Source organism: Chiroxiphia lanceolata, chromosome 18, assembly GCF_009829145.1.
Source record: "Chiroxiphia lanceolata isolate bChiLan1 chromosome 18, bChiLan1.pri, whole genome shotgun sequence".
NCBI lineage: Eukaryota > Metazoa > Chordata > Aves > Passeriformes > Pipridae > Chiroxiphia > Chiroxiphia lanceolata.
In genome coordinates this window covers 4,798,131-4,823,118 of record NC_045654.1, presented here as the reverse complement: position 1 = coordinate 4,823,118, position 24,988 = coordinate 4,798,131, and the positions used below count along the sequence as shown (strand labels likewise).

At 44.0% G+C, this 24,988-nt stretch overlaps 1 protein-coding gene across 6 annotated transcripts in view; it reads right to left on the bottom strand.

Moving 5' to 3' along the window:
* DEPDC5 (DEP domain containing 5, GATOR1 subcomplex subunit) overlaps positions 1-24,988 on the bottom strand; it is a 43,049-nt gene that overhangs the window by 3,925 nt on the left and 14,136 nt on the right. For 2 of the 6 annotated variants that reach the window (XM_032705724.1, XM_032705729.1), the window contains exons 22-39: positions 24,278-24,481; positions 23,683-23,818; positions 21,998-22,095; positions 18,762-18,827; positions 17,279-17,462; positions 16,064-16,224; positions 14,904-15,021; positions 14,562-14,729; positions 13,496-13,715; positions 12,633-12,766; positions 12,167-12,275; positions 9,354-9,416; positions 7,632-7,783; positions 6,804-6,881; positions 6,240-6,372; positions 5,288-5,396; positions 4,755-4,979; positions 727-896 (exon numbers count right to left, since the gene is read on the bottom strand). In XM_032705724.1, coding sequence (XP_032561615.1) covers positions 727-896; positions 4,755-4,979; positions 5,288-5,396; positions 6,240-6,372; positions 6,804-6,881; positions 7,632-7,783; positions 9,354-9,416; positions 12,167-12,275; positions 12,633-12,766; positions 13,496-13,715; positions 14,562-14,729; positions 14,904-15,021; positions 16,064-16,224; positions 17,279-17,462; positions 18,762-18,827; positions 21,998-22,095; positions 23,683-23,818; positions 24,278-24,481 — 2,528 coding nt within the window. The remainder of the gene's footprint in view (positions 1-726; positions 897-4,754; positions 4,980-5,287; positions 5,397-6,239; positions 6,373-6,803; positions 6,882-7,631; positions 7,784-9,353; positions 9,417-12,166; positions 12,276-12,632; positions 12,767-13,495; positions 13,716-14,561; positions 14,730-14,903; positions 15,022-16,063; positions 16,225-17,278; positions 17,463-18,761; positions 18,828-21,997; positions 22,096-23,682; positions 23,819-24,277; positions 24,482-24,988) is intronic. The other 4 variants (XM_032705726.1, XM_032705725.1, XM_032705727.1 and 1 more) reach the window with 4 other exon arrangements.

Here is a 24,988-nt window from a genome sequence, read left to right as displayed (position 1 = left end):
AAGCACTTTAAAATAGGACATTTTTCAGGAACTGATTCAGCCTACTTATCACCAGTGGCTAAACACTGCTGCTTTACTGGAACAGTGCAATTGATTTTAAATAAAAGCAAAACCAATTACCTAGTGCTGTCTGGCTGGGTGGGGTAAAACCTGGTGTTAAATAATTTGAGTTTTACAGAAGCAACAAAAGGAGAAAAAACGTCTGAAAATTAAAAAGTGAAACAAACCACTTATATTTTCAGTTCAAAATGTTTTCAGCAAGTTAAAAAAAAGGCTAAAAAGCATTGCTGAACAGGAAGAACACATTGCTTGGAAAAGCCTTGTTATGAAAGCAATTCCAGCGAGATTTAAAGTTTTAAGGTTTGGGGATAGAAGGAATGCAATGTGAAACAGATTCTTTTCCAAAGACCCAGATCAGGGCTTAAAATTTGCCTAAGGGGGACTTAAATTTATCACCTTGACCTGTGTTGATCTCTGCATACTGTGCATGAAACCCACTAACGGCAGAGCACTGCCCTGCAGACAGAAGGACTGCAGACAGTGTGATAAACACTGACCAGATGCAGCAATGCCTACAACCACCAGGAAAATTACTTATGGAAAGAAGGGCAGATCCAGCCCACTGGCTCTCTCCTAACACTTCCCACGACAATGCCCCCAGTTGTTTAAGGGATACAGAGGCCAGCCGGGCGTTTCTGGGGCCATCCAGAGCAGAAGGACTCTCACCATCTCAAAGAGCACAGCTGCAGTCACTGCCATCCAGTGCAGCTTGATTTCAAAGGCAGCATTCAGGGAGAAATTGCCATGGTAATAACAACTGCACCACTCCAGCCGGTCCGTGCGGTTGTTCACATCCACGTCCAGCGTCACCGTCCGCTGCTCGGGCACCGTGGCAGCTACACAGCCAAGGAATGGGGGGCATTCAAAGGATGCATTAGACACAGGGTGGGAGGCAGGACAAAGAGCAGAAGAACCAAGATAAGCTATTTGTAATGAATTTGTCCTCCCATTCTTCCCCAGATATTTTTGGGCTGGCAGAATAGTCCCAGAATGCCGCTCATCCAGATCACCAAGGACAGAACACCTGAAGTATTTCTCGTACCAGGGGTATGTGCTACAGAATCACCTCCCCAAGCAGGCAAAAGACATTTCAGCTGCAATAAAGAGAGAGAACCAAGAGTCCAGCAGCTAATTATGGCACCAGTTGCCTGTTGATTAAGTGTGGCTAGACAAAATCTATGGCTTTTTCATACCCGTAACATTCCAAATATTTCTATATGCCCCCACCAGAAATCTCAACAGGGTGCTGTTACACAGGGCAGGAGCATTCCAGGACTTTCCACAGCTAAAGGAGATTAGAAGTTAAACTCCTTATTTCTTTAACCCCATATCAATATCCCACATTACCGCAGTGCTAAAATTGCACATCCAACACTTCTTGTAAAAGCAGGAAAAGTCAGCCAAGACATGCAGCAGCCTTCCCATCACTGCAATACCTCCTAGTGCTCTGCAGCAAGGGCTGGGATAGTGCCCAAGATCCGTCTCCCTTTGTGCCCTACACCCCAGCATCCCAGTGAAGGAAAATCTCAGGTGTCAGGCGAGAGAGGAGGAGAAGCACAGCAAGTGGAAGTGACCTGGCTGGTGTCACACAGCAAGGCCAGGGACAGAACCCAGATCTCCTGACTCAGAGACCAAAGTCCTGCCATGAAACATGTTGTCACTTTCAACTTTTCTTTACAGAAATACATAATTTAACGTTTCTATAGTGTCAAAAATGGACACAAAACAATGGGCTGCAAGGCCTCTACTGAAAAATGTTTGCCCTTTTTATTATTGCATGCACAGGGGATGGATGTTGTTATTTCTTGCTTAAGTAGAAGATGTGCACCCTTTTATAGGGTCAGCTTTTAAAATTATCTTATAAATTAATGGCTTTACGGTGTTTAAAAAAAAAAAAATTGAAGTTCTTCCTCAAGGTAGATGGAAAGTTCCCACCTTCACTTCTACTCCAAGTTAGCTGGAGACAGTTTTCAAGTTTATAAGGAAATCCTTTACATTGCTGTTACTGCAGCTTAAACAGGAAAAAAAAAAAAAGGAAACCACAATAAAAATGAAAGAACATAATCCAGTTTTGTTTCATAAACAAGAGCCATTTCTGTCTTCGGGAAATGTATCATCTGCAATTTCTGACCTGGTCTGGTATTGTCAGACAGACCAACACCTTGAGTTTCTTTCTCTGGCTCCTTTTCAGTGGGATATCACTGTGATTGCAATGCTCGTGGTCAGAAGGTTATGGTGCCAATTTTGTAACAAAGTGTGTTGGAAAACATCATCCTGAAAGCTGTGAAGCCAAAGCAGCTCAGCCAGGTGCTGGTCATTAGCCAAGGGGTCAGTGCCACCACCACAGCCCAGTGTGCCACACCAGCACGCCGTGAAGAATGAGCTCCCTGCTCCCTTAGACTGTTCCTTTTGCCAGACAGTGCAGACTCCCTGTTAGGGCTGGAGCTTCTCTCCACCTGGTCTGCAGCTGGAATTCACAGGCAAAGCAAGAGGAACACAGTCCAACCAGGTGAGCTAATCCAAAATACATTAAACACTGATAAGAAATATCCATGTGTCTGAATTCAGAAGCTTCAGATTAGAACCAATGTATTGTAAGAGAATAAACTCTGGCTTCCAAAGATCAGATTTTAAGAGGACTCACCTGCTTCCCAATTGTCTTGTGCTACTGAGTATTTAACTAATGGTTTACTAAGCAAATCGGGGAGGAGCAGGCAGGTTATTCTCCAGTCACAGACTCCGCTACACACATGACTACAATTGCTAGTGCATGCACTGCTACAAATCAAAAGGGACAAGATTAGGTGTATCACAGGTCAGACTTCCACTGGGAAGGGAAAGGGGGTAGTCACTGGGCCAGCGATTTGGGAATTGGGAGGGATAAAGATTTGAGAGATACACGGAGCTTGTTCCAGAGCTCCCAATGCTTGCATGCAATTTTATGTCACAGCCTGACATTTAGGGAAGGTGGGGAGGGGAAGAACTAAAAACCACAACCAAATCAAGACCAAGAGAGGAACAAATGAAGTCACGTGGACCAGGGGTCATCTGGGTTTAGTAAAGCTCCTTGCCTCAGATGAACTGGTGAAGTTTGGGTATTTTGAATACTGTTTAGAAGAGGGACAGCATAGAAATATCATTTAAGCCAGTTCCTTTTTAAGAAAAAACTTCCACACTGGATTTTTCTACAAGAAACTATAATTCCTGGAATAACCAGACTGCATGTGAGCAATCTGAAGACACTTATCATTCATTCAAGGATTGCAAATTGGTTCAACAGCAGAATGGACATAATTCCAACTGCAGAGAAGGAGAGCTACACAGGTGTGCAATAGGTAACATGCTGCAGGAATACACTCTTTCCCTGGCTAGTGTCAAAGGAAAGGTAGGAGGGCACTGAGGCACTTTCTTGCTCTGCTCCTTTGCTGAGTCTCAGCCTTCTCACCTCAAAAAGAGGACAGACATAGGACAGTGAAGGGGTTTTCTTGGCTAAATAGCGAGTAAGAGATCAAACCATGAACAGGATCTGGCCCAAGTGCTTCCAGCCTCCACAATATTTCATGCCAGCCTACATTCAGGCTTCAGCTCTGGCCACAGAGCTAATGAGGTTGGATACCAGCCAAGGCAACAGATTTATCGTGTGACAGGGAAAATATCCTGCATATGTTGGCTTCAGGGAATTAACCATTAGTTCAGACTTCCTTTCCTTAATGCTTTCCCATTTCTGATGCTGTTCCTCTTCAAACAAGGCTTTCAGAAATACAATGATTACTGTGACTTCAGGTTTAAGAGATACTACACCAGCGGGAAGGTACTTCTCTTCAGAAGGTCAAATACACACAACAGGAGAACAGCAGAATTTTCTTTTTATCCTTAATTGCTAGGCCTTTAACAGATGCATCTAAATAAACCTGAAGTTGCAGTTCTATAGCAATGATTTTTCTCTTCATTTTAAACAGGGAAAGAGGAACAAAAGCAAGTGACTCAGGCTGGCCTGGAAATGCAACAAAAAGCTGACAAAGCAACACGGTCAGTCATGCAGCCAGTGTGTTTCACAGGCTGGTAGAGGCAGTCAGTGTTCTTCTCCACACATTACAGGACATTAGATACTAATAATGGTATCTTGCCCAGCAGCAAGATCTTCCTACTGCTTCCATACCACAGGGATCATTTGTAGCTGGGCTTCACAGATTTAATATAAGGAATCTGGCTCTGGTTCAGATTAGCTAAGAAAGCCTCCAGCACATCACAGAAAACTTCTAACACATCTGGATCTCACTATGGTTTTTGCCACTAGGAAGCAATTAGACATGTAATTTTAAGAACAGTTTGGCTGCTCTGCTGTTCTCACAACTTATCCCTCCATGCTCATTGCAGGTTGTGAAGAGTCTCTCTGTTTCTGCAGGGAGACAAAGTATTTTCCTTTCTAAATTCTAGAGGTTCAGAAACATGAAATATTTTAAGAAATAGTTTTTATTGTACCCCAGTCCTCCACAGTAAAAGCTGCCTGCTCAGCCAGTGAAACACACCTCCAGCACATGAGAAACGTCCACGTTCAAGACACACGTAAGGCCAGCATGAAATTTGCAGCTTTACTGCTGGTCCACGTGAGATCATCCCCTTGGCTGGCTGCTCTTCCCCTTGCAAACTATCCCCCTGCACTTCCCCAGCTGTCACCTGTGCTGTGCATCTACCTAAGAGTGCAGCTGCCTGGCTCCGTCCTCCGAAACTGCGGCTAAAGGAACTGTGCCTACTTGCATAGGAGGCGGGGCGGCTGGGCAGCCAGGGCAGGAAGAACGCCGGGATCTCCGAGTGCAGGAGCTCTTCTGCCACAAAGGCCACCTCAAACCACTTCCTCTGGAAGGCGGAGAAGTCGTCCATGGCAGCGGTGTGCCACATGGCAGGCTGCTGCATCCCCACTGCACAGGGCAAGGACAGCTGCAGTTAGACCGACACCAAGGGAGAGAGGGAGTTCTTGATGGAAAAGAGGCAGGAAAAAAAAATTACTTTATGTTTTCTGCCTTTTTTTGTTGGTTTGGTTTGGTTTTGTTTTTTTGTTTTTTTTTTTTTTTAAACCAAACAAGCTGAGTGTCTTAGACTCCCCTTCGATCAGTGGTTTTGGTCGTTCCCAAAACGCATTCCTGCTGCAGCACCCATAAGAATCAAGTAATCCTAGAGATTATGCAAAGGGATAGTGAGGAAAGTCTTGTAATAACACAATGCTGACCTCGGTCTGGTTCTTTGTCCACAACAATCTTGTAAAAATAAAAGCCATAAATAAAGGTTCGTAAAGCTTCTCCAGATGCATGGACAATCAGCTGCTCTTCCAGCATTTTCTGAACAGAAAGAGAGAGAACTGAGCAAACGTGATGAAAAAGAAGTCACTCTTCCAGTCACAGAAAGAGGTTGCTAGAGAACATTAGGAAATAATTTTCTTTCTCTTGACATCTTTTTGTCCAGCTATGTGCCTAAAGAGAATACCAGCAAAGTTAGCTCTTAGTATTCAGTAAATGAAACAGCAACTCCTTATCTCCATGAGAAATTGTGTTTGACTTTTCCACAGATGTCTGCCTTCCTCTCTTACCCTGCTCTGTTTTTATAGATGGATTTGTAGGAAGGTAGGAGGTTGGAAACATTCTAAGTTCTCTGTTAATTGAAATGGGATCTCAGCAGAGGAATGAACTCCAAAACATTTCCAACCTTCTGCCCCTGACACAGTTCAATACAGAAAAATCCCTTGATGAACACAAGCAATGTTCCTGCATAAAGTGTGTCTTCTTCAGCATCCATAACAGAGAGGTCATGTGCTGGTTTTCGTAAAAGTTCATTAACTAATGATCAGAAGGAAAACCAAATCATGCTGTAGTACCTCACAATTCCAACACAATGCAGAGTTCTGGATAAGTACAAGCTAATTGGAGGTTATACAGAGAACTGTCATCCTGTAGAAGTGGAAAAAGATACTATGTATTACTACTGAAAAACATGTTGCTGTTTTGTGATAGGGCAGCCAAAAAATGCCATCATCACCTCATTCTGTTGAACAGTTTTCAATACCTATCAATAAGAGGATTTTAATAAGCAACAGAAATTATTGCTATGCTTTCTTCTGCAATTCTACTTTCTTCACAGAGTGAGGTATTTCTGGCCCTCCACATGCCCCTGGATAGTTCCCTTACCTGCATTATGTCAATGGCCATGGCCTGGGTCTGCACACCCTCCACATTATTGACCAGCCAGTGCACGACTTCTGCACTGATGAAGCAGTACGGGGAGAGGCCCTTCTGTTCCGAGAGCAGCTGGATCCCTGTGCTGAATCACAGCATGTCACACGTGTTAACACACAGTGATTGAGAGTTCTTTTAAGTAACAAAGACAAAAATCACTGCTGGGGGGAAAAAAAAGGGTGGGTGGGGGATAAAATACAGGACAAGAAATGCACAAGGCCCACACGGTGACGTATCTTTGGCTTCTGGTAACAAGATGAAGAGCTGATAATGACTTACTGAGAATTCCTGCTTTGACAAGATTCTGGGATTCTAATAATTGAAGTCTCTGCATCAATACTTGTACCTCAATTGCTATAAAATTCCTCATTAGGGAAACTGGAACTGAATAATAAAAGGAAGTTTAAAACTCCTCCCCAGCTGATATGGTGCTCTCCTCTTGGAGTGACTCCATGCCTCATGTCCTCTGACAAAACATCTCAGTAGATGTAAAGCAGATTTATACTAAAAACTTACGTGGGGTGTTTCATGGCTTCGAGAATCTCCACTAAAGTGGAGGAGGAAGTCAGAGCACTTGTGGAACACTGCTGAGAGCTGTAAACAGAAGCACATTCAAAAATCAGGGAAGCTTCCAGATTTGTTCAAATATGTATGTTTAAGAGAAATGCTCTCTCTTCTCAACAATGACTGTCACATTTATTTCCTTTTTCATATCAAGAAGGACAGCTAAAAGCATCAGACCTTTATTTTCCCCCTGAGGCCACCAGGACATGGTTATAAGGACCCAAGGCACACTGTACCACATGCAGTTGTAGTCAGGAGCAACTGAGAGCAAACATTTGGAAGTTGGCTTTTTTTTTTACTGTAATATACAACCACAGGAAACAGGTGCTAATAAAGTTTATTTTCAATATTGCTTCCTCCTCAGTGTCTCACTTCCAAGGTCAGAACCTCTTGGATTTCATCAACCTGCTCAATCCAATTAGACCTGCAGGGCCCCCCCTTTGCCAAACAGACAGAAGATGTCAATTCAGAGCCTGATTTTCTGCTAACAGATTTCAGAAATGGGATTTCTTCATTTCTTGAAGAATGAAGCTCTTCTTGTGGGTGGAGAAATCAGGCCTTGTGTTCATTTAATTCTGGAAAACTGGGTTGCAAGGCTTATTTTACTACCACTCTCTCTGCACGTGGAAATGCTGCAGTAAGGTCTTGTGACAAGTGCCTCCAGCACTGACAGACAGCACAGCTTGTTCTCAGGTGCCTGTTTAAGGGCCCATTCCTTGACACCACAAAGGGACTGTAACTGGACAGCACTGCAGTCCAGCACTGCTGGGCTTTTCCTACCTGCCCTCTGCAGCTCCAGCTGTGCTGTATCCTGGCTCTGCAGCATTCTGGGCACTTCCCAAAGTCTGGGTGCTGCCCCTGTCAGGCACCTGCCCCGTGGTTATCAACATGTTGCCATCTGAGGCTGCAGGAACTGACTGATCTATAGAGACCTGGGAGGAGTAAACACAGCAACATCTTCATGAAATTCATGATATAATCCATTTCCCCCCTCCCCACATCATCTGTACCTCAGCTCAAGTTAGTTAACAACAGGCAATACTATAAGGAAGCACAAGCATATGCAGAAAGGATAAATACAGTCTTATTTTTGTCATCACTACAGAGCTCCTGACAAACAAGAAATTCAAACCCCAATAAAGATGAGGATCACCAGCCCAGCAACAACTGTGTTGAGAGAACCACTGTCAAACCAAAACCATCAGTCCCAACCTGACATTTTCAACTGTGAATAACTGTGATTATAAACACACAGTGGACAGAACAGGGCACTTAATCACTATGGGTAAGTAGTAAGCATTTAGCAAAAATAGTTTCGACTCTAACTCTCAAAAATATGCAAATGTATCACACAAAATTCATGTTTCATAATGCACAAAAAAAATCAGCTCCTCTTCTCTCCTTTCTCAGGGCAGTGTGAGCAGGCTGGTTGGCACCCACCCACACCTCTGTCGCCAAGACAACAGGAACACTTTCCTCCCGCAGGAACACTCACACCATTCCAATGGTAGACTGAATAGTTCACAAAATTAACATAAAATCGTTTCAGAGAGAACATGAATGCTGAAGGACTCAGCAAAGTACAGGCTGTAATTGCCATCTGTCATTAACACGGCTGGTTCAGGAAAGGCACATTATATAAAAGCTCGAGAGGTGGGGGAGAGAACACGAACAGCAGAGTAACTCCAAGTCAGGCTGGTGTAAATATGAGGGCTGCTCTGCTGTGATGAATCCACAGCACACACACAGCTCAAAATCACAAAGCTGGGAGCTTGATTTAGGTCTGTCAGCCAAGAGTCCTTTCTTTATGCCATCTCTCACATCCCAAAGATCTCTAACTCTGCAATGGCAGATGTTTTTTTTGGGCAGCCAAAATCAGCAGATGTTCCATCCAATGTGGACCCCACAGTGCCCACAGCCAGCTAAAGCCACTCTCCCTCCTCAGAGCCACTTCAACCAGCAGCATTTTCTATGGACACACTGTGTTATTCTAATCCCTAACTGGTGTTAAGTGTACAAACGAGTTCTGTCACAATGACTCTTTGAAGCCAAGATCGCATCAATATTTTCAGCCCTCAGTTGTTTAAGAATCCAAGAGCACAATTTGCCTTGGATCTCCCCAGAGCCACCAGTGAAACAAACACCACAGAAGAAATTTAGCCAAGAATTAGATGAGGGAGCTGTTGCCATTTTGTTCCGTGAGGGAACACAGAAAACAAGCACTTATTGAAAAACAAAAACAGAAGCTTTAGTAGTTGCCATGACAGTACTGCAAAGGACAGTGAGACAGGGCACAGGAACATCCAAAGCACAGCACAAACACTGAATGGTGGAAGGAAATAGCTGCATCTCCCACTCTGTCCTGCTAATGCTGCACATCTCCCTCTCAACGAGCAGATCTGCAAAGTAACAGAGGTTCCCCACACGGCAAGCTCAGGACACAAATGCTCTCCATCACCTCAGTCCAAAGCCAGGGATGACACGAACCCATTCAAAACTAACCTGGGAGTAGAAGGTTGAAGCTGTTCGTGGGCTGCGAACAAAATCCATAAAGAAGGCCCCATCCTGAAGGCATCAGAGGAAGTAGGCCCATTAATGGCAACAGCAACAAGGAGTTGAAGAAAAGCAAATACAAAGTTGTGCAAGTATGAAATGACCACAGAGAGAAAGTATGAGGAGAATGCAAACCCCAGACCCAGAATGTCAGATGCAGCAGAATGCAGAGCATCAGGAGTTCTGACACACATACCATTACTTTCTCTCTCTGTAACAAGACATTGCTCTCCCTTAGCACAGATGCTTTTCCAGAATTTTGGAAAAGCACATTGATCAGAAGCCAATTGAAACTACAGCCTTCCCTCCATACTTCACAGGAGAAAGACTTGAGCTCTGAAGTATGTGGGTTTCCACCCCAAATGCAAAGCTGAATAGTGATACAGAAACCTGTACAGCTACAGGTGTAATGACAGGGACAGGTGATTTTTTTTTTTTCAGTCTGTTAGTCATTCCAATGATAAAGAGGGAGAGGCAAAGAAGCTCTTTTCAGGAAACACACTCTTCCTCGTAAATGCAGGTCTGGTATGGTGCAAAGGAAAGGGAAGAAAAACTCATCACAAAGATCCTTCCAACACTGTGTTTAATACCTCATGCAAAATTAAACAGATGCTGCCTGTGCTACGTTCCCACCTACTTGCAACCCCTGGGTGAATTTATTCCCAGTTGCTATTCCAAGATGTGTCAAGATTCTCTTATCACATAAGACAATGCAGTGAAACCCAACTAGATTTTCATTCCTTATTTGCAATTCTTTATTCTGTTCCCTAGGTAAAATATTTCTGTCTAGTCTGCAGTTAAGATGCTGCTTACCTTGGTACCTACATATAAAACATTTTCTGGAAAGAATCAATACCAGGGTTACATGGCTGGCAATTTACACAGTGCCAAGCACCCTGGATCCACAAGGGCAAAGACTTCCCAAACAGATCAGGCATCAAGAGAACTCACTGTGTTAAAATCATACTGTGTTGCCCAGTAACTGGCTGAAGTGACTTGCCAATTCTACTCTGGAACACAGTAAAGGTGGAGCCAGTGGCTCAGTTTTGCTCTGGAATAACTCCAGCACTGAATAGCATCCCAGAAAAGCACTTGCTCCCTTGGCTGCTGGCAAAGCACAGCTGTGACCATTTGTCAGTACTTTGGCTCTAAGTCTGCAGACAGCCAAGAGACCTCCTAAAGGGCTGGGGCACCAGGCACACACTTGCTGATGTTCCCATGTGAGCACAGAGTTCCCTGACATGGTTACCTGTCCGCTGGCACCTTTCCAACAGGGGTGAGCCATCAATTTGGAGATCCCAATTGCTTATCTCCCAGTCCCTACATGTAAATATTTACAGGAGTGTTTACTACTGTGGTGTGAAAGGCCCTCAATTGATACACACTCTTCCAGAGTCTCCAGTCAGCCTTCTAGAGAGGCTCTGGAATATAGTTACTTTTAACATCAATCAAGATGGTATTTGCTGGTAGCACAAAGTCTGTTAATTTGTTCCCAACACACCACTGTGCCATTGCTATGGAAGCCAATTTTGCCTTTTTCCCCTCAGAAGCAGACACAACATTCTTCTCTCCTGTGTCCTACATGGAATTTTCACCAGTTTTACTGACAGAAAGAGACAATTAAGATTTCTGTTTACAAAGAAGGAGGCTGATTTTTCAAAATGGTAAAAGAGGAGAGTGCAAAGCCTGAACTATGATCTGGAAGTTTGCAAAAATGCCTCAGGTCAGGTTCTGCACCTACTTTTTCAGGTCTAGTACAACCTGCTCCAGACTCATCTGTGTCCTCAAAGCCCTCTAATTCTACAAATAGGTGTCTCTTACAAACACGATCACTGCTACTCCATCACTTCAACTATCAATATCCAGATCTCCAGAATAACACAAGGCTTGTCCCTGCTGGTGGCAGAAAACTGTGGATGTTGAAGCATTAGACACTAAAAGAAAAATACTGAAAGAGGTGGTTGATAGTGGTTAATCTGAGAACCTTTTCTCTGCAATATTTCCACTTTTGAACCCAAATACAGATTACACTTAAGTCCTGTATCTTTATTAAGCTCCTTGGTACTTCTGTTGAAAGATCTGCATGCCAGAACACAGAAAAAAACCAAAATATTTCTGGTTGGACTTGGAGGCAGAGTTCCTGCTCTCCTGGCACTCACGGGACACTTGAGAAGAAAGGCTGAGGGGTAGCACAGTCTTTTCTTAAAGTGTCTGAAGAAAGCCCCAGGAAGACAATTTTCCCCAGCCTCGAGTCCAGCCAGTGAAGGAATGACATCTGAATCACTTCTAAGGAACACATCCTCTCCTCTGAGGAGAGGCAAGAGACTAAAGTTCCTGCTGTTAAAATTCCACACTCAAGCTTCACACAGTCACGGCCTAGAGCCTGATTTTGCTCTCCAAGACACACACAGATGCAGACAGGACTGTACTGCTCAATCTAACAGTCCAACCCAACTGAAATGAAATGTGCTACCGGAAAAGGAAAGGGACTAATTAGCAAATAGCACTTAAATCAGCAAAACACACTGAGATAACATCCCAAGGATTCCATATCACTGTCACAGTTACAGAACTGAAGGAAGGTTGTGCCCCAACTTCTTCTTATGCCCTTGCACACAAAGGCCAGTACAGGACCAGCCCTTGCTGGATTAGAGGGTAAGATGTGGTATGATGTAGCCATGTGCTTAGAAAAATAAATCTTCGATTATTTGAGAAATTCTTATGTAAAAATGGTAGCTAAAGAAAGACCAGAAAGTCTTTACCTTACGAGGGCTGTCCATATAGGTGGGTGTGATGGCAATGCTCCCACTCTCCGAGGGCTGCCCAGAGCTCTTCCCAGAAAGCATTGCTGCTTGCTGCTCCCCCAGAGTCCTCAAACAGAAGGAAGGAATCCAGAGTTTATTCAAACATACTCTGTGTCAGCTTCCACCTGAGGGCAACTGCTGCAGAGGGGCACTGCTGTATTTTCAGACACTTGCCTTCCCACACTGAGGCACAGAGTCAACCCAACATCCCATAAGTACCTTTTGCCCCACATAACAATGCAGACCCTTGAACTCACTCAGTTTTGTTATGCATGTGCAACACTAACTTAGCACTACAAATATTAAATCTCTTGTGTATTTAACATAACATGAGGCAGAGCTCCCCAACTCTGCTTTAGTCAGCCCAGGTGAAATATGTAGGAAGGATGTTCTAGTGCTCTTCACACAGCCTGTAGAGACTCACTTCTGACTGGCTTCCATCTGCAGCAGAGCTGAGAGTGCTGAGGTTCCTTTCTTCCCAATGGGAGGTCCAGACTGCTCCAGAGAGTGGGTGGGAATTGGACCAGCAATCTGCAAGCCTTTCATGGCAGATCCTTTCTAACAAAGAAAAAAATGGAAGCACAGACTTAAGTCAAGCTATGCTTAACTAGTAAGCAAGAACACAACCTCATGTCAGCAGGGCTTTATTAAATACACATTTAGTATTGTGAACTGGAAAAAAATTTGATACACACTAACCAGTTTCTCATCATCCTCTTGAAACCACTGTTCACCAGGAATTCACCCATATGGTTCTGTTTTCCCAATCCTTTTCCTAAGTCTGCAGCACAGAGCCAAGCCAGCCAGAAGTTCCCAGCTACACTACTTCAGAGATCCCTTTTGGCCAGTTAACTGCATCCCAAGGTGCAATAACATTCTCAGGCTGATCATCCTGCAGCACAAAGCACGGTGCCTTTGCAATGAGGTGGCATCACACTCGTGGTAAGAGAAGACCCACGAAGATAAAAATAGAGCAGCAAGAGGCCAAGGCCTGGATGGTTCTGCTGTGCAGTTCTCTGAGTGAGAGCTGTTCTGAGTCTGGTTCCAGCATGGGATACCCGTGCCAGGTAAATATAACTAGTTCAAGAACAGAAAGGTGTTAACAAGCACAAACTATCTAAACCCAGACACAGCACAGCCCTCAGCTCTGCCCTGTGTGTATGGATCACCCATGGACACAGGCCACGGACCCCCAGCCTGCCTGGGGTCGGCTCAGGTCTCTGCCAACGCTCCATGAGGTGACTCAGACCCGGCTGCAGCCTCTGACCCCACCACGCGCTGACTCACCCGGATCATCCTGTCGGATCGATGGCGGCGCCGGATGCGGTTCAGCCCCTCCACGAAGCGGATGAATCCGTCCAGGAGCTGCCACTCCTCCTCGTCGGAGCGGGGCCTGTCCCCGTACACGTCGCAGTGGGCCTCGCCCTCCACGATGCGCTTCGTGGCGCTGATGCAGGCGGGCAGCAGCAGGAACCGCGTCCTCCAGAACTTCAGGGACTCGATCAGGCTGGAGGAATATGGAATTCAGGACACCTCAGCGGTTTTCCAGGAAGGATTTTACACAACCTAAAACACACCTGTAGCTGCTGGGCATTCCAGAGAGCACAGTGACCGTGTCACGCTGCTACCCCTGAGTCAGAACAAGCAGGTGGGCAAAGGAAGGCTCAGCAATACAAATGTCAGTGGGAACCATTAAAACACTGATATGCAGAAAACAAGGCCATTGTAGCATAGAGATATATTTTCTTTCCTGTAAGAGAGAGGAAACAAAGGCTTTCTCTCTAAAAGTAAGCAAGTAAAAAGGAATTTCAAAGGTGCACATTAGCGTAGGAGGCATTTTGACTGAGACCTGAAAAGATGACAAAAACTGGTTTTGTGGAGAGAAGATATCAGAAAGGCTATTGATGCTAGTGGAGATATTTCACATTTCTAATAAGCACTGTGCTCCATAGCTTAGGAGTAGGACTGCAGTCAAGCCTAGTACTCAAGCAAACCTCCAACAGCTTCAAAATACGTGGAAGCTTTGAGTCAGATCCAGAAATGAGTAAGAAGCCAAGAAAAGCATCTGTGTGGTACAAAATGCCATCATATTTCTTTGCATTTGGAAGAAAAAAAAAATTCATGCTGAATTTTGTGATCAAGACTCAGTATATCAAAGATCAGATAATGCACCAGCAACAGAGTGAGGTTCCTACAAGGCAATAGCTGCTACCACCAGACAGTGAAAACAGGCCAGATTTTCTCCCTGGAGTACTGAGCATTTGTGGGCTAAACTTGCTGATGAAATTTTAGGTCAGAAAGGAAAAGAGGCAATTAGGACACAGAACAGTCTGGATGGAGAAGGAGATCTCACCTGAAATCCTCTGAGCCAGCAGAGCAGATATACTGATCCAAGTAATTCCACTTGTACTCTTCTAGTCTCTCATGGGAAAATTCTACCCAGCAAGAGACAAATTCAGAGTCAGAGTGTGAGGGGCACAAGCTGTAGGTGTAGTTTATCTGAGCAGATTCGTATGGATACCTAAAAGATCAAACACAAACGTTAATCTCAGTGTTATCAATACAAGTGGTGCTCTTTCTTCTCCTAGAGAGAAAGAAGGTTCTACAGTATGTTCTTTCAAGCAGGCACAGACAGCTGGAAAAGAATGTTCATCTGAACACTGGCAGCAAACTGCTCAAGCAGAGAGATACTCACTTGGGTAGGTACCGAGTCACGGTGATGATTTTGTCTTTCAAGGTGACTTTGTGGAAAGTACGGCCCATACTCAGCCAGTACTGATCTTCCTCCTCAGCTCGATTTCTTGATACAAGACCTAGTTGTGAAAGGCAAACCCCTTTCAGCTTTTTGCAGCAGTCAGATTTTAACAATAAATTGTGCCTACAGACTCCAGAATTGGAGTCCAGAATTGGGCTTCTGAACTCAGGACGAACTAAAATCCATCTTTCAGGTCACATTTTTAGGACACACTTGTACAATGAGTCTTTTGTTCTTACAGTTCAGGTTTGTTGGCATCATGACCAAAGAGGAGCATTTGGGATTCACGTGCCTCCCACATGGAACCCTCTAGTCAGACCCACCAGGGAACAGCCCCAGTGAAGTGTTGAGCATCTGATGTGATGGGAAAGCTGGGATCCACTTGCACTTCCTCCCTGTGCCTTATTCCTGGAACTAACCTCTTAAGCTTGACACATAAGGTAAGGAGCCTTGCTGCTCATTCCCAAAACAGAGATTAACAATGTATCCCATTTACGTGTATTCCCTGCTCTAAGAACACTGTGTCATGCTGACTTGTCAAGGGAATATCCAGGGGAAAAAAAAAAAGTCAGAAGTCAAATAGGAGTCAGATTCTCTCCAAGGAATATGATACTCCCTTAACCCACCCCAGTCCTCTGGGGCTTAACTCAGTTTAGCTGATTCATGGTTTCAGGACAATGAAGCTTTGCCTTGGACCTCCATAGCTATTCTGGTGTTAGAAAACTGCCTCCAGATACACATATGTGGAAGCCGTAGGTCTGTCTTCTTCCAGAGATGTGCTCTGCAGTCACCATGTGACTTGTGTTTAGGAGTTATTCACCCAAAGAGCACTGAAGTCATTGTTCTTTGGGTTCACCATCATGAATATGAGGCCAGTTTCTTAATAAAGTTAAAAAATCCTGCACCTGTCCCTTCACGGTGCAGCCTTTGTGCTGTCCCAGACAAGGCTCTCTCCCTGCAAAGACTTCCAGGTAACATCAAGGAATGACAACAAAAACACAAAACAGAGGGCTTCACTGAGCACCTGTGCCTAATTCAAGGTAACTGGGACTGGCAGCAGGAAAGACAAAAGAGGGAATTGTCAGTCGTGGGTCACTCACCTCGGCTGTAGAGGGGACTGCTGCTCAGGGGGGGTGGCACAGCTGGGGCCGGTTTCTGTGGCTTGGGTTGCACAATAATTTGATAGCCTTGCATGAGGCGCTGACAAATAAACTCCTCAAACACCTGCTGGGCTGTCATCTGCACTCCTTCCTCATCCCTCCTGGACAAAGGGCAAGCAGACCACAATAAGGAAGCTGACACACACCTATTCTTAGCTCTGTGCTTCCCAGCTGAGGGTTTGTGCCCGTGCAGGGCCCTGGGCAGTGCCTGGGAACACCTGCCTGTGGGAGCAGGAGGGAAAACGGGCACCTTTGGAAATCAGCTGTCTGATTCCCCAGAGATGAGTTTTCCAGCACTTTGCAGACAGCCTCAGGGCAGTTTTTGTCCATGTTCAGCAGAGCTCAGAACTGCCAGTGGGCAGCAACGCTCCAGCCTCTTCCACAGTGGGAAGTGAGAGCGGAGAGGGATTAAAGACACATCACTGTGGCATCTCATTACAACTCCTTCTGCTCTGAACTTCACCTTCCCGCTGCAAAAGGACACTTGACATTCCTTTTAGGTGTTTCTTCATTAGTCCTGCTACTCCCTACGTATTATTTCAATCACCCTGACTAATATTTTTTTTTTGTTCCCATAAAGCAGCAACATGAACAGGTCTTTTGATGCCTTACAAGCTGTGGAAAGTCTGAAAAATGCTGAAGATGATGAGAAAGCTTCAGTAAAAAAACCAAACCAACTCTATTAAAGAATAGTTACCACAGACCTCTGAGACAAGCTGAGAAGTTCTATTTATCCTACCAGCACTGTTTTCCAGCAAGACTCCTTAAACTAAATATCCTTGAGAGTAAGGATAAGTATCTTAAACACTGCATGTCCACGTGCATTTGCTCATTTAGTGTTTCCAAAACACTTGCTGGAAAATACATTAACAAAGATGACAGCTTGAGGTTGGGTATTTTGATTGAATACAACGACAGAAAAGAGATGCAAATATTTGTGCACTAATTCTAACATAAAATCTACAGGACACCATACTGTGGGATGGTAACATTTGAGAAGGTGCAACGTTATCACGGGAAAAAGACAAATCTAAGTATTCTGCTGCTCTGTCAGGAATTCATCCTTCACTTGCACGGGTTCCAGTGATCCTCTTCCATCACCTGCTCCTTAAGCACTTGGATTCAAGGCATTTACAGAGAAGGTGCTGGCCAAACCTGTCAATGTCAGCCTCTGGGAGCAGGTCATAGCAACCCTCCGTGTAATCGTTCTGCAGGCTCTGCCGGTCCGGGAAGTAATCGGTGGTGAGGGGGAGACAGGCCGGAGTAGTGAGGGATTTCCAGTCCACTCCAACTGTACAACAGAAGCCTGGCACTACGGGGGGAGCAGACAGCGTCAGAACTGCCTCGTTGTGTCATGGGGGGCACACAATGGGGGCATGGGGGGGCACCCAGGAAAAAAAAACAGGGTGCAGAGGAAGATGAAAGGAGTGCGTGAAGAGGAACGTTAGAGCGGATGAGGGACAAAAAACAGGGTTGGCGTAAGGTCAACAGGGACAAAAAAGGGGGTGGAATGGGAAGGGAAAAGGAAAATAGGACGGGAAGAAGGGAGGGAGAGAAAGAGACAGAGTTTGTTAAACAATGCAGTGCACATGCTGCTCAATCCCATCATGCAAATGGCATTCACAGTTAATACATTTAATTGTCTCTTGATTGAAAGCTAGAGCTGACACAGCCACTGCCCTTCCAAATTACAGCAAGTCAGGTGCAGTTACTGATTATTAATAAACAGATCAACATTTTAAGTCTGAACAAGAAAATCAGACCAGTTTTGCATCCTAGACAACTGCAGAAGGAACTGGAGAGGAGGAGAGAAAGAATGACAGACCAGGCACTTTCTGGAATAGTACAATAGCAGAAAAGGGAGCATTTCTACAGTTATAAAAACAGAAGACAGATCCAGAGGGGTGGGAAGACCAGAAAAACAGCAACTTGGAAAGCAATCCTTTCCCACACCCTTTCCTAGAGTTATGCTGCAGTTTTGAGATTACAGAGATCTAAAATGAGACATTTAACTAAATTATACCAAATCATCAGCTCACCACTGCACTGCATTCTGACCTGACTCAAACAATCTGTATCAAAGCCCCTGGTCAAATACTGATTCTTAACTTTTTGTCACAGAGATCCTACAGACATTTATTTTACTGTAAAAGTGTTAACACTAATGGCAGGAACACTGCACAAGAAACTAATACAGGACAGACTGCTGTAAAGAAAATGTTTCTTAGGCAATCACACACTTGTTTCTGTGTGAGGTAAAAGCAGATATTTCTCAGTAAACAGTACCAAATGCAGAAAGTGACTGAACTACTTCAGTGAGCTGGTGCCAAACAAACTTTTCATACTGAGAAGCAGAGATGAGTTCAGCACCTTTTTGCATAATAGTCTGGTAAGGAAAGAATTTCAGATGTAATGCAACAAGCAGCTTCACAAGAGCTACAGAACTGCCATCCCAGTGAGACCCAGTACAGGGAGATCCTGCAAATTACTGCAGGGCAAAATAAACCACTGCCAAAAGCCAAGGAGGCTCCTCAGTTTCTTGCCTGCCACCTCCTGATGCCTCTATATGTGAACATGCCCTTTCTCTCCCCATCTTCCCACCTATGCAAACTCTCTTCCAAACCTCCCTCTTGCTTACTTGGATCTGGAGAGTTAGAGACAGCATCTTCCAAGGAATCCTTGTTCTGAGTTTTGAGGTTCACCCCTACAAGAAAGAAATATGTGTTTTATTTTGAGCAATTATGCACTTGCCTTGAATTTCAAATAAAAATAAATCAAAAGCATGCTGATGTTTCAAGATACAGCATCATTTTTTTGCTTGTGAAGAAGTCAGGGTTCTGCACAGCAGAGAAAACCACAAAGTCAATTAATGAGGAAAAAAATATATCTTGGATCAAATTTGGACATCTCACTAGAAGTGCTCAGTAGCTAAAAAACAATCAAAAACCACCTCCTCAAAATAGTAAAACACATCTTGAAAAGTAGATGTCAAAAAAAAAGCAAATAACAAAAAAAGAAGTCACCTGAAATATAATCAGTATCCAAAGCCAGATTTTTTTTTGATTGATTTTCACATTTTATGAACAAGTTAAGAAGAATTTCAGAAAACACAGGGGAAGCAAGAAAAGAAAATATAACAGACTTTCACTGTGGGAGAAGAGAACCCATATATAAGGTTCTAATTATCTAATTTATGAAAACCATAATACAGATTTACTCCAATTCTACCAGAACATATTTCAGCCCTCTACCAGGGGGCAGAGAGGAAACAAAACAATTGATTTTCAATCAGCAAATACAAACTACTCTTGTCAGGCTAAAGATTTTAGAAGTATTAATTAGGTCTTCAGTGCCCCTAAATAGGTTCAATATATTTATTACAGACTGTTTAAAAATACCATGTTCTGAAAAGGCAGCAACTTCCATTATGTTTCACCCTGTAAGATACACCTTGGTCCATATTTCAGTAAGAAAGAATAGTAAGGAAGTTGTTATTTATTGGGAAAGGAGATAAAATGATAGAAATGCACAGTTTTTGAAGAAAATTCAGCTTATACTAACATAACTAAAGACTCATAAGGGATCTAATACCAGTGAAAACTTAAATAAGTTTTGATTAGGACTTAAGACACTATGATTCCTCCCATTCTCAGGTGGCTTTGTTCTAAGCAGCCTGTTAACCTGGAAAACAGAGACTAAAACTGCAGCTCAGTGAAACTAAGCCAGCAGGATGCTATGGCCCCCCCCCGACCAGTTGTTCCCAGTCCCCATGTCACAACTGTCTGCTGTATTTGCACCCATGCTTGTGTGTTTAGGGTGCAATAATCCACCCAGCAAAGACAAACCCATCTGGAGCAGTTCCCTGAGCTGGTACAAACAGCTGCTGTGGCACAGGAGAGAAAATGAGCAACTAAGGAGACAAGAAAAATTGCTGCCTTCAAACCATTTACCAAAACACAAATTTCAGGAAGCCCCCAAACATTTCAGAGGAGCAGTTTTTTAAAACTAGCTTGTGTGGATTTACCCAGGAGATTGGTATCAGCACCAGAGCTGTTACCCTCTCACAAAAAGGGTGGTCATCTGCTTCCATGGTGATGCCAGGGAAACAGTGGAGGAGCTGTTCCAAGTGCCATTCACCTCTCACCAATTCCTGATGCCACCTGCCATCCACTTCGGGAACTGCAACAAGATTATTCGCTATCACCTCCCATCTGCGGGACAATAGAGACAAACGGCCAGGGAAATACATGGGGTCGTTTTTCACTCTGAAGCCCGTGATGCAGCAAAACGTGCTGCAGCAGCAGAGGAGAACCATAAATCATAGTTTTGGAAATTAAAAAAAAAAACCAAACAAACACAAAAACACAACCCTCCTCCCCAGGCTGTTTCATTTCACAGGTGACTCAAATCATAAGGGAGAAAGCCAAGACCCCAAGTTCAATCAGCAAGGCCCAGAGTGGCCCCTACAGATGGCTGGGGGCAGTTAGGGCAGGTGCTCAGAAAGGCTTCCACAGGGACACATTAACTTCTGCCACATCCCTGATTTATATCCCATCTACAGACACGGGGACTGCTGTACAATGCAAGCACATCCACCGCCAGGATATGCTCTGCATTTATGTTGTGCAAACTGCATCCAGCTGAAATGCAGTCTGGCAACTGCAAGAACAATCAAGGTCTGTCTGGAAGGCAGAAAACAAGACAAATAAAGCCAAAAAATTGAAGGTATTCAGATGAAATTCACAGAAGGAAATGACAGAAAATCACTTCTAATGTGACTACGTGAACACAAGACGTGACACCCAAGAAAACTGAGTAGTTCAACTTCTTTATGGCTCTGAAAGGTGTGAGCACAGGGGAAACAAAGTTGGTTTAATGCAGTGTAACTCAGAAGGGTAAATTAAAAAAAAAAAAAATCTCTAAATTGGTTTTGAGAAAGGAACAGAAGTCTTGAATGCTCTGGTCCAAAAGATGGCATTTTTTTGATTGCATGTCCATGAAAGTAGAGGGTAGGTCACAAAAAAACCCCAGAAAACATAGCAGAATGTTTAGCATGGCTTATTGTTCCACTTACAGGGCCCAAAAGAAAGGGTGAGAATTTCCACTAATTCAGGTGTGTGGGTAAGGTAAGAAAGAGACACTAATATTCAACTGAAAGTACAGACGTGTCTTCTCTCAAAAGTGTGTTGAAACATTTTGGGCTGTGTGGACAACATTTAGCATAAGCAGCACCATCTTCGAAATGCTTAAAATCTGGAGAAAGTGCATTTGTAGACACTGATAAGAAATGCTGGAAAACACTGAATCCCAGAACTTACCGTGTAAAATAAACCTGCTTTTTTACAGTTCCTCTCAAAACCTAGATATGACCAAACTTCATTCTTTCCATCAGCTTCCATATGTAATATATATAAATATATATATAAACAAACAAGTTTCTTCATCCAGAGGGGTGACAACTTAAAGCAATGCCACAAAGAAAAAAAAGTTCTGAACACCAGTGCATATTTAGTTATTTTTCATGTCTGGACATCAGTGTTTTGTTATTGTGGAACTCAGTAACTGCCTGAGTTTATAATAGGTAAACAATGAGCATCTTTCTATAATAAAGGTTGTAAGACATACCTAGACAAGTAGAGACACATTAACCAAAGCAAACCAAAAACAACAAACCAAAAAAACCACCACACACCAAGAAGCCCAAGTAAGAGCATCAACAGATCATCCAACTCCAAAAAACGTTTCTCCATTACTGGCTCCTCCTCCTTGGCAATGCCTGTGCTCCCACCTGCCGTGACTCCTGCCCCTGTTACCCTGTCACTAACAGGGATGGGCTTGTTCAGGGCTCTCCCAGCTCCAGGCTCTGCCCCTCACCTGCCCCGTTGCTCCCAGCCAGCCCGTTGGAGAACTCCTCTGTCCCGCTGAAGCTCAGGAAAGAGCCGCTGTCCCCCGGATGCCGAGAGCTGACGTGTCTGGAGGAAAACAAAACAGACCTTCCTCACTTGTGCCATTCCCTGCTTTTAACAAATACAACCACTACCAGGCCCCCAGCCCTGCTGCCTCAGCTGAGCCCATGGTGGATCCCAGTTCTTCTCCCAGCGTTTGCAGAGGTGGCAGCACAGAGAGGCTGTAACAACATCCCCCATCTGTCCAGGCTGGTTGTTCCCTGCCTCCAGCAATAGCCAAAGCACTGCCCGTGCAGGACAGCAAAGAACCAGCTACTTGTGTCCTCCCTGGAGAGAAATAAAGCTTAGCTGGTTATTTACAGATCTGATTTTGTGCTCCATAAACCTCACTTCCAGACTGAGCCAACTGCTTTGGATGAGCACATCATCCACAGAGATGACAAAGATCCAGAAAAGGAATTGTCAGGAACATGACACAAGAGATTGGTGTAATGACAAGATGCTTTAGCACACTAGGATGTACATAGCAAGTCATAAAAATGTTTGGTTTTTTTTTTAAAGTGAGAACTAAGGAACAAAATCGGTGAGGATGACAATTACGGAAATCTGTGGAACACGGGGATTAGAGTATTGTAAAGGAAAACACAAAGTATAAGGTAGGACAATGATTTTCCTATAAAATGAAAAACAAAAATCCAAACATGAAAAAATAATTAGGCAGTGCAATCTCCTGAAGGACTGCTTGAAGATAGCAGGAAAAATACCCTGAAAATCAAAAAGGCAGAGGATACCAGCAATGCCTTCACTCACCCTGGACATCCTGAAACAATACATAAGGTGAATTTCTATAAGCACACAAGAGAAAAGAAACACACAGTAGGAAAGATAATCATCAAAGAAATTAACTTACTGACAATTCTGAAGTTGCCTAAGCTAGCAAAATGGTTTTGATAAGGAATATTTAATCATGAGTGAAAAACACGGAGAAAATGCTATCAGTAAAAGAATAACCAAATGAAAAACAGGTAAAACAATAACTGGAGACTGGAGAAAACTTGAAAAATGGCCTTGGTGAAGGGAACAATGCAATGTCTCTCACTGTAAAAACACTTTCTCACTTCTCAGAGTCAAGAAACAATATAAGCTCCCATCACTCACCAAAGCTTGTTTTTTAAAAGGAGAGTAGTTTACAAACATAGGTACTTTGTTTGCCGTGTTTTGAAGGGTGTTTCTTACCAGCATGGGGAGGACAGGACTGAATGGACAGCACTGAAATTGCTCAACAGCTACTGTGAGGCAAAGCTCTGTCCTGTGCTAAAAAATGTTCTATTCTGGGATGGAAGTCTCAGCTATTGGGATAATAAGACAAGAATTAAAGGCAAAGGCTTTTATAGGGTAATTTTGAACAATTCCATGAATGATGCACTATATTGCTTATGCTCTGCAAGCTCTCTGTGATAAACTACAACCCTCCCCAAATTAGAGGAAGTAAATCAACTCCAGCTTTGCCAAGAGAGCTTTGTATCTCAAAATTGAAGTAGATCCTGCACATGTGGCACTGACACAAAACTATTAAACTCACAACCTCTATAAAACCTCAAGGAAAGGGGATGTTCATGCAAAGTCTACCCAGATTCACTCTCAGGTCCTCACCTGCCTGTGGCCTCATGGTAAGCCAGCTCCAGGAGCTCAGCAGAGGAATGGGTCAGGTCCTGCTGCCCACTGCCCTGCATTTCTGCCATGTTCTGCCGGGTTTGGTGATGGATCTGGATGGCTTCTCCTGACGGACCTACAGTTACATTGGATCATTAATCACCACATCTGCACTGACTCCTCAGTTGCCTGAACCCTCCTTTTGCCAACAGCACAGGCAATGATAACTAATGGACATTAGGAAAACATGTTTACAAAATCTCCAAAGCACTGAACCTCTGGCATCTCTAGAGCAGTGAAGTAAAATTTTCTTTTAAATACTTTGAAGGGCCTACTTTAGGCACTAAACAATTATGAGAACAATTCAGCATCTGAAAGTCAACCCAAATTGTAGCAACAATTCCCCTCAGGAGCTGCTATAGGATTGTTCCCCAGTACTTGTTTGCCAACAGATGTAATATTTTCCAAGAGAGGACTGAGCAGGCCTATACACTCAGCTCAGCCAGTGGCACAGTGCAGAACCAGAGTGGTTCTCTCATTGTGTTAAAGCTCAGGCAAGGAAGCAGGAAGGCAGTGTGATGTTCTGTTCCCTTACCCACGGGAAAGGTGTGCATCCAGCGGCGCCGGTTCGACGTGAGCTTCATGGGCATGCGGGAGGGGGCGAAGGGGTTGATGAGGGCCCTCTGGGGGGTGTATCCCCCCGGTCGGATGTGCAGCATGGATTCGGCACTGCCCACGTGGAACCTCCCAGGGGCACTGGAGTCCCGCTGCTGAGACTCCAGCATGTTCTCAAGGACATCTAGAAAACACAGCACCGAGTCAGCGGGAGATCGCGCAGGAGCCGAGCGAGGGAATGAACTGCTCAGGGATGGAAAGATCCCCCAGGGCAGGAGGAAATAAGGAGAGCTGAGGAGCAGGCAGGGAGAGATGCTGAAAGCAATTTCAGTCCAGTCTGAAAAGTACAACATAAACAAGAATCCAGACAAGAAAAAGCATTATTCCATCTGCCATTACAGCATTGCTGAGAACTGTGACACTAAATGAAGCCATGAAGAAACCACTTGCCAAGTCAATTATGAAGAATTTTTCAGAGCTTAGAGAATTTCTGAGAAATAAAAACACCAGAAACCTCAGGATGAATACCAAGGACATGGCAGAAGCTACAGCTGAGCAACACGTGCCTTTTCTGTAACATTCAGATTTGAGTACTGAAATCAGGGATTACTCCCAAAAGACATGGGATGTGACCTCCACAAGATAAGTTCATTGTCACTACTGGATGTAGAATAGAAGTGCAGTTATTTAG